The following is an 18825-nucleotide window of genomic DNA, read 5'->3' as shown; positions in this document are numbered from 1 at the left end:
AAAGTGCACAGTACTGTACATATCACTGGTGTGGTAATCCACTCACATAAAATCCATGGCATCGTTTCACAAAACTGTCAAACTTCAACCGACATCCCATTCAAACGTGTACATATCAAAATGTACCCGCGTTTCAATTGGATATCGGCCAACTTGTACTTATGACAGCTTTTGTCAAACTGTACTCTAGAATACATTGACCCAATTTGTAATCAAATAAGTAACATCCACAAACGGAGTATACATACATGATGTCTTTACATGCAGGCTGTTAAAGATACTATATAATAACAAGATGCAATGAATATACAGTCATCATTGCTGATTTGTGTATGTTTCTCAATCATTTTGTTAATCCTTTAGAAGCATATTATGACAAGATAGGGAAAAAAAAGCTGTCAAAATAACAGAAAATGTTTATCAGTCTCATCATAATTAGCTATACCGTATTAAATAGAACAGGAAATTTAAGTCTGATTACTTAAGATTTCAAATCAATAACATAATTTTTACATGATATAAAACTGTTTCCTTTTCATGAAGGCTTACATGTATAGTATGTATCTCTGTAATTGTGGCAATGTAAATGTTTTCTAAAGACTTCTGACTTGATATAATAATTGAAAATGCAAATACATGTACATGTACATGGTAGATATACCAAGGTTTCAATTTAAAAAAAAAAGATATTCACATTGACCAACATGTATTTTTTTTAAAACATTTTTATTGAAACAAGTACATGTATGTTGATATGAAGTGATTGCATACATGTTCCATTTCCATTTACTGCCTTGAAAATAGAGTCTTTCTGTTATAATATAGTTTTTTTTTTCAAATCCCAGAACCCTATTCAAAATGCCAATGTAACAAACTCGTTAATACAGCTAGCTTGTTTACAAAATGTTTTATAGGCTTCCAAGGAAGTACACACCATTGCCCCCCCCCCAAAAAAGCACGACTTCTTAAATTTCTATTGGCGCATGACTGCAAACACGCATGACTGCTCACAATACAATTGTGCATCTTTTGATAAGCCAATTCACCTTGGAAATATCGCCTGATCCTGATAAAAGGCAATTTGTGTAAACATAGCATTCATTTGAATGATGTCGATGAAAAATATGAAAGAATACACCTATGGCTTGTTACAAAAAGTGTTTTCATGCAACATGGGCTAACCAAATAAATCCTGCATCAACCATAATCGCAACAACACCCAGCATTGTATTTTAGATCCGTACATGTATCACCGTCATGTACAACTCAATAAAAACAACCTCTTTATGGTAGAGCATGATTACAAAAGTTCCTTCTATAACATTGCAAAACATGTTTGTACCCAATCTCTGAACAACAATGACGTCAACTCTTAACAGATAATAATAACGTTTCATTTATAAAGCATCTTTTCATAAGATGCAAAGTGCATGAAATAGATGGAAGACTTAAGCGCCTGACTAATCCGGAGCCATCGCAGTAAGATACTGATCACAAGACTATTAATATCCATAATGTTCTCTCAGTAACTGTGTTAACTTATTATGGACTTTTCCAACTCAAGCTATGCTTTTCGGGTTTTCGCCTCCTTCCGTATCTGAATTACTTACTGTATGTTTTCTATGTTGAAATCATTGTTACATATTGTGTTTCATATATACTGTTGAGAAGGAAATAAATGTTAATAAATACAACAATGTATCAAGTATGATACATTTAGCCCAGTCTCAGACTAACAAAGCTCCAAACATAAACAAATTGAAAATAAATATGTCACAGAATATTGATGTTCTTGCATTAATAACTCCAGCGATTTATCAGACATTAAAAACAGAAAATACATTGTTTAATATGGACAAATGGCAAACTTTAATAACATTTATAATTATACTAGCCTTCCTGTATACATAATGTACATGCACACAAGTTTATTCCCCCCCCCCCCTCAAACAGAACACTAAAAATATCATTGTTATTGAAAATAATTACAAAGACCATTAATCCTATAATGAGTGTCACATTGCATGGTAAAGTTACATACAGTGTACATGTACAAATGGTCTACAAACTTTTCTCCGACACAAGACGGATATATCTGAATAATATATTGTCTAGTTTTGTAGCATTCCTGTCAATAACGAGTGGGTGGATGAAGAAAAGGATTGTACATAACAAAATTCCTTTGTTCAGTACATTGCCTTAAAATAGGTGTCTATTTCTTGTGTTATTTACTTATCACTTCATCTGTTCTACTGAGCTCTACAGACACTGTCTTCACAGAGCATGAAGAGAGATGGCATTTATTATAGATACAAAATCATGAAGTAAATCACTATGTCACAACTACATGAATGTTGGGTTCAAATTAAATAAAGAACATTTTCAAAGATTAATGAGTCTTGAAAATGTGATAAATTAAAAGGCAAAACATATAGTTTAGGGAAGAGATATTTACCAAGCAGAAACTTCCAAACTGCGTCATAATCAACCCTGATGTGTGTACCGTATGTGCAAAGTAATTCTTCAACTGAAGGACTCAACTGCATAATGCAATACAATAAACATGCAATACATATAAATCAATAGCGTTGAAATAAAAACTCTTGTGAAGAGAAATTAATGACAAATTGAGACTCAAAGAGTTTTATAACAAGAAATACCCAGGGACAAACCAGCTCATACCCACTCCAATCTTAGACTTTGACAAATTGAACATTGGAAGCTGAGAGCTGAAGAGGAATTATGATTTATCTGAGGAGCCAGCTATCCAGAGACAACTCATGACACGCAGACTGATTGGTTTTCAGAAGCTCCCCTCCCGTAAGATAGCTTGATGTGATAACAAAACACTTACCGCATTGGAGGGAAATGTGTTGACACTGTCAGCAAAGCGTACACGAGGGGGTTTGGCTTTCAGTTTCTGCTTTTTTGTCGCGCTGAGGAATGACGACTTCAGGCCCGTCTTGTCGATGTAGGGCTGAATAACGGAGAGAGCGATTTCATCAGTGGAGTATCTGTGGTGGAGGAAATAAGGGAGAAATTGACATTTAACAACATTAGGCACTAGGGGATGGCAGGTTTCTTTCTCCTGAAGCGTTTTAAAAACGTTCAATTTCAATTTCTGAGGGTGCAGAGAGAGAGATGAAGAATCGTATCAATTCATTCTCCTTTGTCTTCCAAGGCAAGACTATAATGGTCTTAAGATTCAGAGACAACCTCCTGTCAACCTATCAAATTTGACCTTTTCCAATCCTCAAGAAAATCTAAGAAATGTTAGGAAATGATGGAATAATCCTCCAGCATTCATCCTGATGGTCTATAAGTAGAATTATCTGTTACCCAGTGTGGATACTGTGCAATAACGTTTCTAAGATGACTGAAGCAAATGTGTGTATGATGCAGATATATGTATGTGTGCATGACTTTTTATATACACACACAAACATAAAATTAAAATTAAAAATATGCAAGCATGAAAAGAAAAATATAAATCCATGCATTCGAAGCATTTTGTACCCTTTTGTTACCCTTGTATCTACACACATTGGCAGCCACCTACATGTACAAATGTAAATGTACCTTTAATAAGTACATGTGTGTCAAGTCATGTAACAACGACTCATCTTAATTTTGATATGTTATGACATTTACAAGTAGAATATCTCTCAAGTGCTAAAATGACAAAAGACATAGCATTTTCAGAAATACTGTCCACTGTCACCGAGTCCATTAAGTCTTTGAATAAAGGTAAGCCACAAATATGTTTGAATAATGTACATCATATATCAATGTTCAATGTTATTAGTTTGACATTAATGAGGAATCATAATTCTCTTGCGCAACTTGCAAAAACACTAGCAGATGGAGCTTTATTGTTCTGACATCCTGTACAGTAGCTGTAATAAAATCTTTTAAATACCACATTTAAAGGCCACCTCTAAAACAGAATAAAAGTATTAAAAAGAAAAGAATACACATGTATTCTATTATTAAAGGTACTGACGACATGTTCCTTAACTTCCTTTTCTTTGCAGTATTTTCCTTATTCTTGTCCAGTACAATTGAGCAAAACACTGTGAACTTTACATAGAAGTCATTTTGATCATACTGCTACAAGTTCTTTCTGTTGATTACATACCCATGAAACGACTCAGTGAATATTATTAAAGAATTAATGTGTAATTTTGCATCTCATTGATCTACAGGGGCCACACCCTATATTGCCAATCACCAACTCTTTGGACTTAGATACAGGTGTTTCATTGAAACGTATTGCACCCATTACTCATACACCACTCCCTTTTCTGAAATCAATGGTTGCCATGGTAATATGTATAGATTTTCTTCAAAATGTACATAATGTAGAGAAAGCAAAGTGCAAAGTTCTAATAATGAGGAAGAGAGCAAACGACATAGCGCAAGCAGATTATAACGGCCGAGAGCTAGCGTACTGAAGATTGAATGCTTTCCCAAGTCCCCATCACCTGTTGCTTCAGCTCAACAAAAGAACCGAACGCACGGAACCATTATGAAGGGTAAATATGAATGATGAGAGATCTTTTCATCAGCGAGAGAATTTATGTATGGCCTATTTTCCCACATGCCAGCAAGATCAATACGTGTCCCTAATCATCTAAGTACGTTTCTTTCTCTGCCACCTCCATTCAGTCAAAGGAATATATGAATATGAACATGAAGAGATGTAGAGTTCTAAGGCAAGTCTGGTATCGGAAATGAAAAACAGTACAATGAAATGAAACATGATGAAAATTTGTTCTCTGCTACATGTAAAGGTGGAAAATGTTTTCACATTAATTCCAACCCGGCAAACATGCAAATATTAGAGCGCAGCCAACCAGGAAGACACCGCTCTGTATATATACGGTACGATACAGGCACAATCTCCCCCAACATGACAATAATGCTATTAAAACAAACTCAAAGGGACATGATCAAAATCTGGAACAATTTTCGGAATTCACCGTTTTCACTGCGTATTAAAGCAAAATCAAGATCACATGTCATATTTAGAATATGAAGGCATTTGAAGAGCCATGCTTTTCAGGGAAAAGTTTTTTTCTCATGTTCTTCCACGCTCACAAATTATTTGTCATCTCTTTTTCTTCTCCTGTAGTGAAAGAGGGAAGGGTATTTAGGAGAGCTTTTTGAATCTCTGATTTTCTCACCTTATCTTATCAATGATGTACTGACGATCGCTGTTCCTCACATCCTCTCCGTTCACCTTGAGAATCTCATCTCCAGGAAGTAGTTTACCGATGGAGGGTCCACCTGCGAACCAAGAAGAATGCATGTAAACAAGTAGATAAAGAAAGATGGCTCAGAGAAGAATGGAGCATGTGAGAGTGAAAGAAAAACTGCTTAAAGATAAAGCTGTTTTTTTGAAAGGGGAGCTGAATTGGTATGATCGTATTGGCTAAATTTCACACTTTTTGGGGTCTAAAATTACCTTCATAGCAATTTTAGGTTCTAAAAGGGCACTATAAAATGTCATACACTGTAGATAAGAATAAGAGCAATAACCATGCACTTTGAAGGCATTTGCGGTCTGAAAACAGAACTCAACTATCCCTTTAATTACCCTTCTCTTTATTTGTTCAGATATGAAGTGGTATTACGTAGCAGTTTCTTATTATACAACGTGTTAATAAATGGCAACGCAACAAAGCTCCCAAGCACATTCACTGAGCTCTGTGTTTTAAGACGTACACGTACATGTTGTATTTTATACAGAATGTGAAGTGTACGACACTGTGGTTTACCACATTATGTCTCAACAATGTTTTAGTGAGTTTGAGTTCTGGGGGGTGTTTCACAAAGATCCTAAGTTGAACTTATCTCTAAGTTGGACTTAAAAATTATGGAAGGCCATTAGCATCTTTGAAAATATTTTGTAAAAGTTATTTTGAAAGGCATTAATTGTTTATTCAAATCATTCATATTGTCTATCATCAAGGAGATTTCATGTTCTGGATGTGGAATTCATAAAAAGTCTAAAATACTTGAATTTCTGCTTTTGAATATATTTCATTTAAAGACTCCAATGGCTGTCCATAATTTTTAAGTCCAACTTAGAGTTAAGTTCTACTTAGGATCTTTGTGAAACACCCCCCAGGAATCAACCAAATTCATGTATGTTAAAAACAATAAATTACTATCTGAAACCTGTAACATTAACATGGTAGAAAATTTATATGAGGCTGCAGAGTAATCTAAGCAAAGAAAATGTGGCTCTGTTTGTAGTTTTGGGGAGTGGTCGTGACAACAAATCAATTTTGAACATGTCATAATCTTGCTCGAACTATATTGATCCGTATGTCAATGGGTGTGTTTACTGTATGTGAATTTGATGTTAGGGATATTTCTTAATAACATATATGTATTTACGGTATGCATTTCGTGAAAAGAGTGATTTTTTCCTATCACTCATGTTTTTATACAAGTCAGGTAATTTCTGAATCAAAAAGCAAACACAAGTAGCATGCAGTGTGATCATGAACAGAAGACAAGCAAATACGATGAGAAATGTAAAGTAAGCATTGAATAATTCTCTTTCAACGGACGAAGAACAAGTGTACATGTACGTTTTTGCACGACTCTGAATCAAAGAGCGGATATAATGTGCATGTACATGTGTATTTATAAGATGTCTTGATGAAACAAGCCTAATCAGCATGAAAGTGCACGCATAAATCTTGAATGGTTGACAAGCGTGGCACTCTCCAATAATCCAATCAAATCAAACCTGCCAGCTTCCATTTCATTTAACAGCAGAATATTGATAAACCACACAATCTCAACAGAACGATGCTAACAAATGTATGAGAAAGTTTGCCCTTTTATGTTTCGTTCAATATTTGTTATGTTTGACAAGGTTTACAGTGGGCAAATACATCTGTGTATGTACATGTATATCATATTTTCATCGCTTCAGCTTGGATGTGTTTGAGCAAACAACTTTCGATCTTACAAATTTGAAAGAAATATTTTACATTAATTTCAAAGCTGATTCTCTCGCTCTGCCCCTTTCTCTTTCTCTCTCCCTCTTTTTCTCTCTCCATCTCTTTCTGTTTCATTATATAAGTGAAAGTGTCTTTTTCCCTATTATAAAATAAAATAAGCTGTAATGCAGAAAGCGGGTGAAGTAATAGTACTTATAGTTTACAAGTGCCGTGAGCATCGCCTGGATGGATACATGCATAGTTACATGTAGATATTAATACATGTATCATCATTAATCAAAGTGAAAATTGGATACCCCGGTACATGTGCAATTGTGTATCCCCAATGCAACAAATGATGTAAATTGAAAATGCATCTATTAAACTTTAAAAGGGCAGAATATCCCCCCACCCCTCCCCCCTTCGAGCTCTAGATTTATATAAACTTCGCACTCTTTAATGTACTTCCTTTCATTTTAAGTTCCAGATTTCTTTGATCTGTGCCCTTACCGGATCTATTTCAACATTTTTTTCAGTCATATTCACCAGCCATATTTCAGATCTCCCATTCATTTTTTACAATTAAGTACCGGTAACGTGAATTTTACAGAAGACAATTAAGATACCTTCGGTGACGGATCGTATGACGACCGGTCTCTCGCTGCCTGCGATGAAACCGAAACCCAAGGCGGTGTCTCTGACCAGGATCACATCCCTCTGCTCAGGGGGTGCTTCCTCCAGGTCAAAGGGGTCTTCTCTTGTCGTGGAGGACGTCCTGTGGCTGCAGGGTGAGAATGGCAAAGAATCATTGATAAGATCATCAAAATGTTAATACTGCTGCTTACTGTAACATTTAAACTGATGATTAAACAGGGACACATATGTACATTGTACACTGTATGTGTCCAAACTGCATATCTGAAATAGAAACAGACCTTCATCTTTAATATTCTTATCATTCACTGTCCATTTTAATAGTGATACATGTGATTCAGTTAACCCAAAGAAATACAAATCAATTTCTACAATGCCCACATCATTACATATGATTTTCATGAACTATCAAATTTGAATCAGACAAACAATTTTTCAATGGAAGAAAACAAAAAAAGTGACTAAGATGTTGTAAAATTTATCCTACATGTATTTCTTGAATTTTCTTCCCCCCCCCCCCGCCACTTTTATTTAAGAAAAATACTAATTGAATCAATACAATGATTTAAATTTTAAAAAAGAAATAAAAGAACATAACATATGTACATGTGTATGTATGTATGAAGGAGTGGGTTACATACTGTACAAGGTCAGTGGATTACATTAGATTATTTTACATGATATTTGAGATACTTCAAGCCTCGAGAGTCATTTTGTCATTAACTGATACCAATCTATGTTGTAAACCGAGACAATAGGGATCTCGAGAAATGGACTTTCAAGGTTTCAAGGTTCTAGTATTCCAAATTAGATGTGATATATTACCGGTAATTACTTTGAAAGTCCTTGGTATGCATCCATCTATAGGTTATAATACATATGGTATTCAAAAGCCAAACAATGAAAATTCAAAACATGAATATCATGAGATATAACAAATTCAGTCTTCTTCTGGAGAATTTATCAACCTTCCATAAAAAAAGAAGTACTCTATATATATACTTGTAGACAATCTATTTAATGCATTAACTTGAGAAATACAATAGACTATCTACATGTACAATATAGATCTCTAAAATACATGCAGTATACATGTCCATGTAGGTTTGATTAGACTATTGTTCATTTTATTGGTGACATTCAAAAGAAAGAGAAAATTCAAAGAAGAAACTCATTTGATACATGTACAGTATAGAGGTGTCGTGGTCTAGTGGATATGTCGTCGGACTGATGATATGTGGTTCGCAGCTTGAGTCCTGCTGTAGTAGTAATGCCCTTTGGCAAGACATTTGAATTAATCTACATTTGCGCCTCTCTCCACCCAGGTGTTAAATGGGTACCTGCAGGAAGGAATTCCTTGAATCCTGTGAGCACTGATAAGGTAGCAGGCCTAGCAGAGCCGGGTAACATTGGAGCAGCTTGAGCACCTTACGTGGTGGATGGGCCCTATACATGTATATCCAATATTCTTATAAACTGTAATTAATTCCATGAGGAAAAACAAATAAGATTTTAAAAGCAAGGGAAACGCTCTCGGCGGTCTCACCTGCATTACGCAACTCGATATGATGACAAATTGAAGTTGGAACATTTATAGGCAGGGTGGCCCATTAGCAGGCCCCCAAAAATGAAATCCTCTGAATATAATCAGCATTTTAAATGGACTAAGAATCATCATCAGAATTATTTACTATTATTTGTACCAAGATCAATAACTTTAAAAAAATATGAACAAATAACAAAAATTGATATATTAATTCTCATATTAAGTTGTGAAAAAATAATCCAAAACCGGAAAAGCGGCGCCTACACATGTATGTCTCACTTTTTGCTACACAGGCAAGACAACAAGTAGTGAAAAAAGTGATTATACTAATTTCATGTTATGTACTACAATTTAAAAGTAGAAAATGGGTGTTCACACTTGCCAGTTTAAATCTACAAACAAGAGGATTGAGAGAGCAAACACAAACGACTCCAGAATATAAATCCATTGCGTGAACGCAGTATCCATATCCGGTGAAAATTGGGTCCCAGCATCCATCGCTTCCAAGAACACACTTATCTCTCATTCTACTTTTAATGACCAATAATTAGATTATATGATCCTTCTCATCAAGAAATAATTACAGCCTTCTCCTCGTGACTAGAGTTGGAGTTGTTGCACAGGTTTTGGAGCATGTTCCATCTACGTGTATGTTTAGCGGGAAGGGTGGTGACAGTGGTCCATAATGCAATTACAATCAAATGAACGGTGGGAAATATGACATGGAGACTGCACGTCCCTACAAAATTTTAGAGGCGACTTTTTAAATTTCTCACGTCAACGTGTTATAACATAAAAGGCTTGTGTAACAAGTGTCAAGGCTGGTATCTTTCTCCTAGCACCTTGTATTGTACGAGCACCCAAGATAGAAAAGGATGTTATTTTTCTTTTATTGTGAGGGGCAAAGGTGCAGTCAATGGATCTAAAGCAAGACTTGCTCTAGAATATTGAAAGAAAACACATTCAAAGTCTAGACATGTACAGTGTTTTGTTTTTATTTTGTCTCTGTCAATAATTATCAATTTAACAAATTACTGTCTCCATCACTCCATACTATGTTCTGTAATTTTGATCACCCTGTAGCTTCTCACCATCACTTTAACAAATTCATGTACCGTAACATATTTTGTTTGCCATTTTACCTTCTGCAATCATCATTTTGGCTGGCCTTTTTCCTCTTAAATTTCTATTCAATTATCTGTCTATTATTCTCTTCAACACTTGTCTGTCTGTTTCTATCATGCAAGAAAAGAATTTCTTTCTTTATGGTATGTATCTAACCATGGACCTACTAATTTCCATGATCTAACGAAAGAAAGTCATATCTTTCACTTTTTTTTTTCCTTTGGAAAGTGGAAACTAAAGGTTACATGACATGTGCATGATCTTCTGCTGGCTCCCAAGGGTATTGCAATTTACATGAAACTCCTGACCCATCCATTTTCCCAAGAACTGCATGTATGTTTTTCGTGTTAATTTATCTTCCGGATTATGTACGCTACTTCATGGATTTTCGGCAAGATCAAAGTTGTTTGTCCAAAGCACATCCCCACCCATTCTCTCTCTACAAAACTTTTGCTTTCATGATCTTTTCTTTTGACTGAAATATGTAATGTAAGGCTCTTAAACATGTTTGCCTCTCTCCCACTCACTTTCTGTCTATCTCTCTCTCTGTTTCTCTCCCCACCTCTCTGTCTGTTTCTCTCTCTCTTTCTCATTCTCACTATCTCTGCTGTTCTCTTCTTCTTGTCCTATACCACTCCTTGTCTACTTTTCACCCTTGAATAATTGACATGCAGGCATTTCAGATTGGGACACACCGACACCACGAGGGTGGTTCCACATGAATATGCAACCCATTTTTTGACACTCTGTGGGGGGTGCTGGCCAGGTGACCTTAACTTCTAACACCCAAGGCTGTCGCTTCACCCCAGCAGGTGAGACAGTGTGGAGAGGCATCTCACACCATGCACAGACAAAATAAAATTTAGACTAGAAGGCTGATCAAACTAAACAAATTTTAAACACAACTTGTATTTATATAAGGAAATGTTATAAAGAATCCTCATATATATAGCAAAGGGAGCGTACAGATTAGAAAACAATATTGTATAAAGAAACTAATTATGGAAAAATGTGGGTATTATACAATCTAATCACTTTTTGAAGATGATTTTTAATCATTTTTCAGATGAAGCTCCACTCCCTTTCTCACAAATGCATACAAAGTACAAAGCACACTTTGTTACAAAACAAAATGGAGAGAAGTGGATATTCAAGAAAATTCCCACCATGACTATTGCACGAGATAACAGATTGTGTTTGATCTGAACAAGAGATGAACTCAAAGTCAAGTATGGATGATGAACATTTACAATAGGATCAATTACATTCACTATCCATGCCCAATGAATGAACACTGAACTTGAACTGAGAAAATGAGCCCCCCAAAAAATACCAGGGAAAATTAACTCTTAGTTTATCAAGCGTGCAGGTATTCATCGGGGGAGAGAACTTGATATTATGCAAAGTCAACAGCCATACATAACAAATATCAAAATATGCTCATTATTACCTGCATATTCCAGGCATATAACCTGGTGGATAATGAAAACCTTGTACATACCAGAATTGTATAATTTTCCAATTATATGCCTGCACACGTACAGGTAAAAATGTACCATGACATTTGAAATCATGTTTGCCAGCTGTTTCACAGACATATATACATAGCTGTGATTAATATTATTTGAAGAACTACATGTACATGTACATGTATATATGAGCATGCAGGGAATAATTTTCTTCAAATTTTTTGATTAGCAATTTCAGGCGATGGATAAATATTTCAAATGAAATTCTGTACATTTCTATGGAAGAAAACTGCTACGTAAAAGATATTTTGTATAGCAGTCATGCAAAAATGCATAGCAAATTGCGATGCGATACCAGGAAAATTATTCCCTGGCATGTATTGGTAGCTTGAATTATGTGTACTGTACTCTGTAGGTTCAATTCATGTGTTTAAAAAATGGGAGAAAAAATTAAAAAGAACATTCATTCAGATTCAGACCAATAAATTGTCAATACCATACTCAACATTTGTAAACATTCACTGTTTTTCATGATTTTCTCATGAATGCAATACACTGTATATATCTGTCAAGACTTCAGAGCCAGAAGGTACTACATGTACATGTACATGTGTATGTGTGATATATGGCATGTGAGTTAAAGCCTTCTGACTCCAAACAGACAATGTTTTATATTGTCAGCTATCAAAATAGGCGGTGTCACACAGAGGCCAAAAATCTGAATTTTAGTTATCCGGTTTTTAATTATCCTCTTTTTGGCTGTCTGACATCAATTATCCCTTCAAAAATCCCTTCAAAAAACCTCATATGAAGCAAGATAATTCTCTCTTGAAAGGATTTTTCAAGGTTTTTTTTGAAGGGATTTTTCTGTCTGACACCAATGTTGAAATAATCCCTTTTAATAAGCATTGTGACATCACACGTTTAAATGCGCGCAGTTAAACGTGTGATGTCACAATGCTTATCTACCTTAACTGCGCATATACTTTCGATTGAACGTATGATGTCACAATGCTTATCTACCTAAACGGCGCATACTTTCGATTGAACGTGTAATGTCACGATGCTTATCTACCTAAACGGCGCGTGCGCAATGGCCCATCAAAAATCTGGATTTTAGTTATCCGGATTATTCGTAGCCTGTCTGTCACCGACTCAAATGAAAAAACTAGATTTCTAAAATCTGGTTTATTCAAGATGGGTCGGGATTTTTCTGTGTGACACCGCCTAATGTCTCTCCATGAATTGACACACATGACAATCTTGAAATATAAGTCAGTATGGACAAATAATAAAATAGACAATGGAATGATGATTCAGCATTACAATTAATATAGCCAATTCAACATTTTCTTAAACTTTCTTAAAAGTACTACTACTTTTATCAACAACCACACTAGTGAAACAGTAATTGTCTAGAGTAGCACACATTATTATTAAATTTGGCTTCTTCTTTTTGGTACAAAATCTTAGCTTCATTGCAACACCAATATGACATTCAGCCTTCAGGGCTTATAGTAGATTTAGAGCTAGGCCTATATACATGTAGCAAACATGTTTTCATGCAATATCAGTCAAAATGTCCCTCAAATCTTGACACGTGATAAGTAAAAGTAGCACTACATATTCACACATTCAAACAATGTACAATGTTGATTGAAACCATTCACCTTCAGAGAAAAAAGAAGTCATAGTACAGTCAAGCAGAGATTTACCCTACGTTCAGACTTCCAGAATTTTTCTGGTATGAACGTTATATTGTAAAGAAACATTGAATGACAAAACGTATATTTGAGCGTCGTTTCAAATGGAAACTCAATAAAAAGTCAGGGTCCAACTCTAGTCTGAATGTCATATCGTATAGAAAAATGGGGCGGGGCTTAGTGAGTGCACACTGGTGATTGGCCAGCTGTCATGTCAAGTCACCTCTTCAAAATTAGTTTCTTCAGACAAAGTTTCTAGTACATGTATATGATGCTGTTTTATAGTCTGTAAGTATATGTGTACCGGTACATGCGTCTTTCACTGTACAATGATTCTTTATACATAAATTTCCTTTAGTCCGAACAGGCTAAAAGATGACTTCTTTGGTTTCAGGCTTTAACACTTGAATTCAGACACAAGCAATGCTATTCTTCTTTTTCTTTCAAGACATGGAGCAGCGGGAACAATTGATACTTGTTATAGTATTTAGTAGGGTGTGGATTATGATAATCGCCTACTGTCCAGAGCCCCCACCAAGTAATCTCTCAATTTGCTTTGCTCTGTCTGTATACAAACTAAAGAGATTATTCTTTCAAGCTGAAAATGTTCAATATTTATCAGGCCTTCAACTCACGACCATAGAACTACTCCTTCGACTCACAATATACTTGTATTTTTTGTGTTACAATACATTTAGGCCTAGGCTCTACTGTACACACTCAAGTGAGAATAATTTATGTTATTTACTGTACCTTCATATACAGGTACAGGTACAACGTAGCAACAGATTTATTCATACCCCATGTTATAAATTTGGTGGGTCTTTTTTGTTTTCTTTTTCGTAACTCAAGAATAAAACATGGACAGAGGTTGAGTTAAAGATAAACTCCAGTTCTGGTAAAAAAAAGAAAATTAATTCTCACAGAATGAAACAAAACTTACACTGAATGTTCAAGATTACAAATAAATGACATGTGCCAAACAATTTTTCGAAGAAAATGTATACTGGCTGAGTAATGAGCATAGAAAGACAAGGAAATCAAGGTAGTACTAGCCCCGACACCATGTGTGTTGTCCCATATATAGCTTTCTGTGTACAGTGCTTGTTACTTTACCAAGACTCGGACGAATTTATTATGATTTTGATGACTCCAGAACCTTGCAGTGCACACCAATACTTCCATGCTACATGATCAACTGTTTCTGATCCTTTCCACACCTTTTCTTTCACAATGCAATTGCATTACCAGTACTAAAGTTTATATTTAAGGGCCTTTGTTGAATACTTTTAGATGTACAGTGTAAGCTTTAATATGCCAAATTATCAAAAAAGTGAAGAAACATACAAGTTCATTGCTCAACATGTACTTTATCAAAGTAAAAGTGATAACTGGATAAACACAGGAAAGTGTCCATATCAAATAATGAATGACCGTGGCGTTAATATATTTTATATACAGAAAAGAAAGTAACAGAATAGTGGGCGGGTATAGTGGGCGGGGTGAAGATGAAATACATGGACTATATACATTGTACACATTTACATTGTAAGCAGAGAAAGTGCTACATATATTTCCTTGTATTTTCAAAAATGATGTAAAAACTAGTAATTTGTGATCCTCATTGCACTCTACTTGTAGGATGACACAATCACAAGACAAGATCCTGTTCTAAATTTGCTTTTAAGCCCCACTGCACTACTTACATACTGTATAGCTACTTGCGCCCTCTACATGTACACAACAAACAATGCCTAAGTGGTGACCATTGATCCCCCCATGGTCCCCCTTTTCTTAAATGTTAATTGAGAGCTGATTTGATGAGATAACCACCTGTCAGTGACCATGCAGGGAGGTCTAATACTTCATGGCAAACTAGAGCAGATAGGCTTTAAAAGCCTTTTGTATTGTCATTTTCTTTGTCCTTGTCCATTAAAAAATGTACCACATGCATGTGCACAAAGCATTGTGTTTGGATTACTAATGTAATCATCCTCTTAAGAAAACATAATTACTTTAACTCCTATTTAAGTGGATTAAAGTGGCACGTTCCCGCCAGTGTAGTTATCGCTGCTCTAGTCATCGCCATCTTGGTTCCGAAGATCGACTTCTAATTTGCATACAGCTGTCAATCAAAGTACGCGCGGCCTGGCCTGCCTTCGCGAAGCCAGCTGATCGCTGACGATCGCGACGTCACGAAAGTGGGCGGAAACAGCAGCCGAATCTTAGAGCCGAACTGCGATTGGCATTACTTCGGCACATGTATGCGATAATCGGTGTTGTCCGGGCATTCGGAACATGCCATCTGCGTAAGAGCCGTATTCTGTTGGTGTCAATAGGCAGCTAGCACCGTCCGCCAGCGGGTACGTATTTTGAACGCCCTCTGGAATACGGGGAACATGCCTCTTTAAGGTTGAGATTAAGACACAGTTATAACATTATACCTTCATGAAGGCTCATGAAGGCTCAGGATGTCTCCCTCTTTTACCTGTTGGCTACTGAATTCTCTTGTTCCAATAGGTTTTACACAGGAACCAACCTGTTTATGTATGCAATGGGTTAATATAATCCTGGAATCTCAGGATTACAATTCATGTACATGTACTACATGTACGGATGTGTACAATAGTTGGCTGTACTAGAACTAGTACAATCCTTACACTACAAAGAAAGGGAATCCTATTGTTACGCCATTGTGCCTTCTTCAAAGAAAACAAACAAATCTACAAAAGTAGCAGTATTTACTCTGAATCTTGGTTGCAAGCTAGTTTGACAGGAATGTATGGAAAAGAACTATTATATTCCTTCTTACTATTCTACATAGGTGGGAAATTTAATTTGGGCATGTACCTTGACAGTTATACAGTAAATGTAATTCAGCATGACTTTTATTTGATTTAATTGATTCCCTGTATAGATCTACCTGTACAGTAGGTCCTGATGTCAAAACAAAAGTTACCAGTATACAGGATTATACAACGCCTACAAAGATTCTTGCAACCTCATTGGTCATTTATTGATCACATGACATGCGCTTTAAGTACTGTTGAACAGCATTATTCTCCAGCCATGCAATGCCGTTTGATCTTTTCGCACCATTGCACGCTGACGTCACTAACGATGTACAAAGTATATGGTGAGGTAAGTGACGTTGCCGTGCAATGGTACCAAAGGATCAAACGAAATTGCACTCCGCGTCAAAATAAACATAAATCTGTGTATGCGTGGCGCATGGTATGCGCATGGTTTGCTGCCTGCTTAATAGTGCGCGCTCACTATTGGCAATTTAATGAATTAAAAACAAACCAAAAAATTGCTGAGATTTAGGCCCAGAAAAACTGTTTTAAGCCCATAAACGTCCGAGGTTAAAACAAATAGTGAATGGCCTTTATTCGTGCAATGGAACAAGATTTTGCATTCGGTGAAAGATGAGACGCTCACTATTCAACTCAGCTGCGCCTCGTTGAATTTAGCGTCTCTTATCTTTCACCTCGTGCAAAATCTTGTACCATTGCACTCATGGCCATTCACTATTTGTATACTACAGGTACATGTATGGTAGTTATGGTAGTTTTATGAGTAATTATGAGATCCCATGGGCAATTTGTTTGTTGCATACATGTAGCTTGTATTGTTGTTGAACTTTCTAATAGCTTTCATTTGCCTATTGCTGCAGTGGAGTGAGTCCTATTGTATTGATCTACACTGTGATTGTACTATTGACTGTAAACAGGCAATTAAAGATAGTTTTCTCATCCTGCATTTACCAGTACATGTACAAAGATTCTGTATGTAAACAACAGCAAACCAACACAAAAACAGTTCAACTACTAAGCAGACTAAACATAAATAATAATAATAATGTAGCATTGGAAACTTTTATTACAAACTTATTCACCACCTGGCAAGGTGCTCCAATATTTTCCTGACTCTGCTATAGGCTACCGTTTTTAGTGCTCACAGCATTCAAGGGATTCCTTCCTACCGATACCTATTTAAACACATGGGTGGAGAGTGGCAAATGTAGATTAATGTCTTGCCAAAGGAGATTAGTGCCATGGTGGGACTTGAACCATGAACCATGTCATCCACAGTCCGGTGACGTATCCGGTAGACCACAACACTACCAGAACTGCTCCTTCATTACTAACAGGATACAGAAATCCCCAATTCATTTGAATATCCATTCTTAATGTGAAACTGGAAAGCAAAGTCAAATAAAAACAAAGATATATCCGGTACTTACTTGATATAGTATTCTTTTCCATTCTTATCACGAGCAGTCTCCCATCCATATGGGAGATCCCCAACCAGAGACCAGTTAGACAAAGGGGGAATCCAGTGAGATGTTTCATTGTTGTGACTGCAAGTAAAAAAGGGAATTGTTCAATCCAATATACATGTACTGTACATGTAACATGTACATCTATCATCATAACTGCTACATGTAGATGTGTATGTAAAATGTACAAGTACAGTGTACAGTAGGCCTACCTACAAATGTACAGCACCTGGAAAAAAAGTATTGTAAAGCTACAGAAAAAATACAACTTTTGAATGGGGACCAGAAGTTCAGATACAGTATACAAAAGTCATATGCCCAAAAAAATCTCACAAATAACAACAATTATTTTTTTAAAGCAAAATGCAAGTTTCTCAACATGCAATAATCATACTTAACGATTTGAAGGAAAAAAATATGCGAAAGTTTCTGTTTTTTCAGGCTCATTGCCAGAGAAATGGCCCTTGTACAGTATGTATACCACTGATAACCCATGAATCTGTTTACAGCATAAGATGTACATTATAAACTATAAAGGGGACCAATTTTACTTTTAATTAAAAGGTAGAGCTCTTCCTCCAGTCATTAAAAGTCTACAATACAAATCTGTTTGATTTACCCCCTGTATCTCCCATCAAAAGACAACCAACTTGAAAGAAACGTGCTGTGTACATACTGTACTCATCTACATTGTACGTTAGTAACTACTTGATTGTACATGTACTGAATAAAGAATATACTGAGTTGTTTTATTACGGTTGTCAAGTACTCCTTGAATAGGAGTTGTCAATGAAGATGTCCCTGACATTTTGATTACTCTGCAGCTTGCATCAATTGGAAAGATTTCATATTGTAAGGAATGGATTTTAATAATCCAAACTGTAATTTCAGACACAATTGAAGGTTTATGAGCTATCAATGGATTTTAGCTTCGATTCTACATTGTGGCTTAATCTGTTTATAAAAATGTCAATTGTAATTCTCATATTTTTTGTTCTGCTTCCACTGAAACAGAATACACTGAAAGCAGAAAACACAATTATATGACAGTCACAGTTTGACAAATTTAAAAACAGACTTAAAACAT

At 35.9% G+C, this 18825-nt stretch overlaps 1 protein-coding gene across 1 annotated transcript in view; it reads right to left on the bottom strand.

Moving 5' to 3' along the window:
* Positions 1 to 18825, bottom strand: part of LOC764891 — a 56919-nt gene that overhangs the window by 30134 nt on the left and 7960 nt on the right. The window contains exons 3-6 of the mRNA XM_030981146.1: positions 17703 to 17819; positions 7586 to 7740; positions 5187 to 5289; positions 2855 to 3014 (exon numbers count right to left, since the gene is read on the bottom strand). Of these exons, the coding sequence (XP_030837006.1) occupies positions 2855 to 3014; positions 5187 to 5289; positions 7586 to 7740; positions 17703 to 17819 (535 nt within the window). The remainder of the gene's footprint in view (positions 1 to 2854; positions 3015 to 5186; positions 5290 to 7585; positions 7741 to 17702; positions 17820 to 18825) is intronic.

The sequence above is a fragment of the Strongylocentrotus purpuratus genome, unplaced genomic scaffold, assembly GCF_000002235.5.
Source record: "Strongylocentrotus purpuratus isolate Spur 01 unplaced genomic scaffold, Spur_5.0 spur5_scaffold_11, whole genome shotgun sequence".
Taxonomy (NCBI): Eukaryota; Metazoa; Echinodermata; class Echinoidea; order Camarodonta; family Strongylocentrotidae; genus Strongylocentrotus; species Strongylocentrotus purpuratus.
The sequence above is the reverse complement of the archived record's forward strand: the minus strand, read 5'-3'. Positions and strand labels throughout refer to the sequence as shown.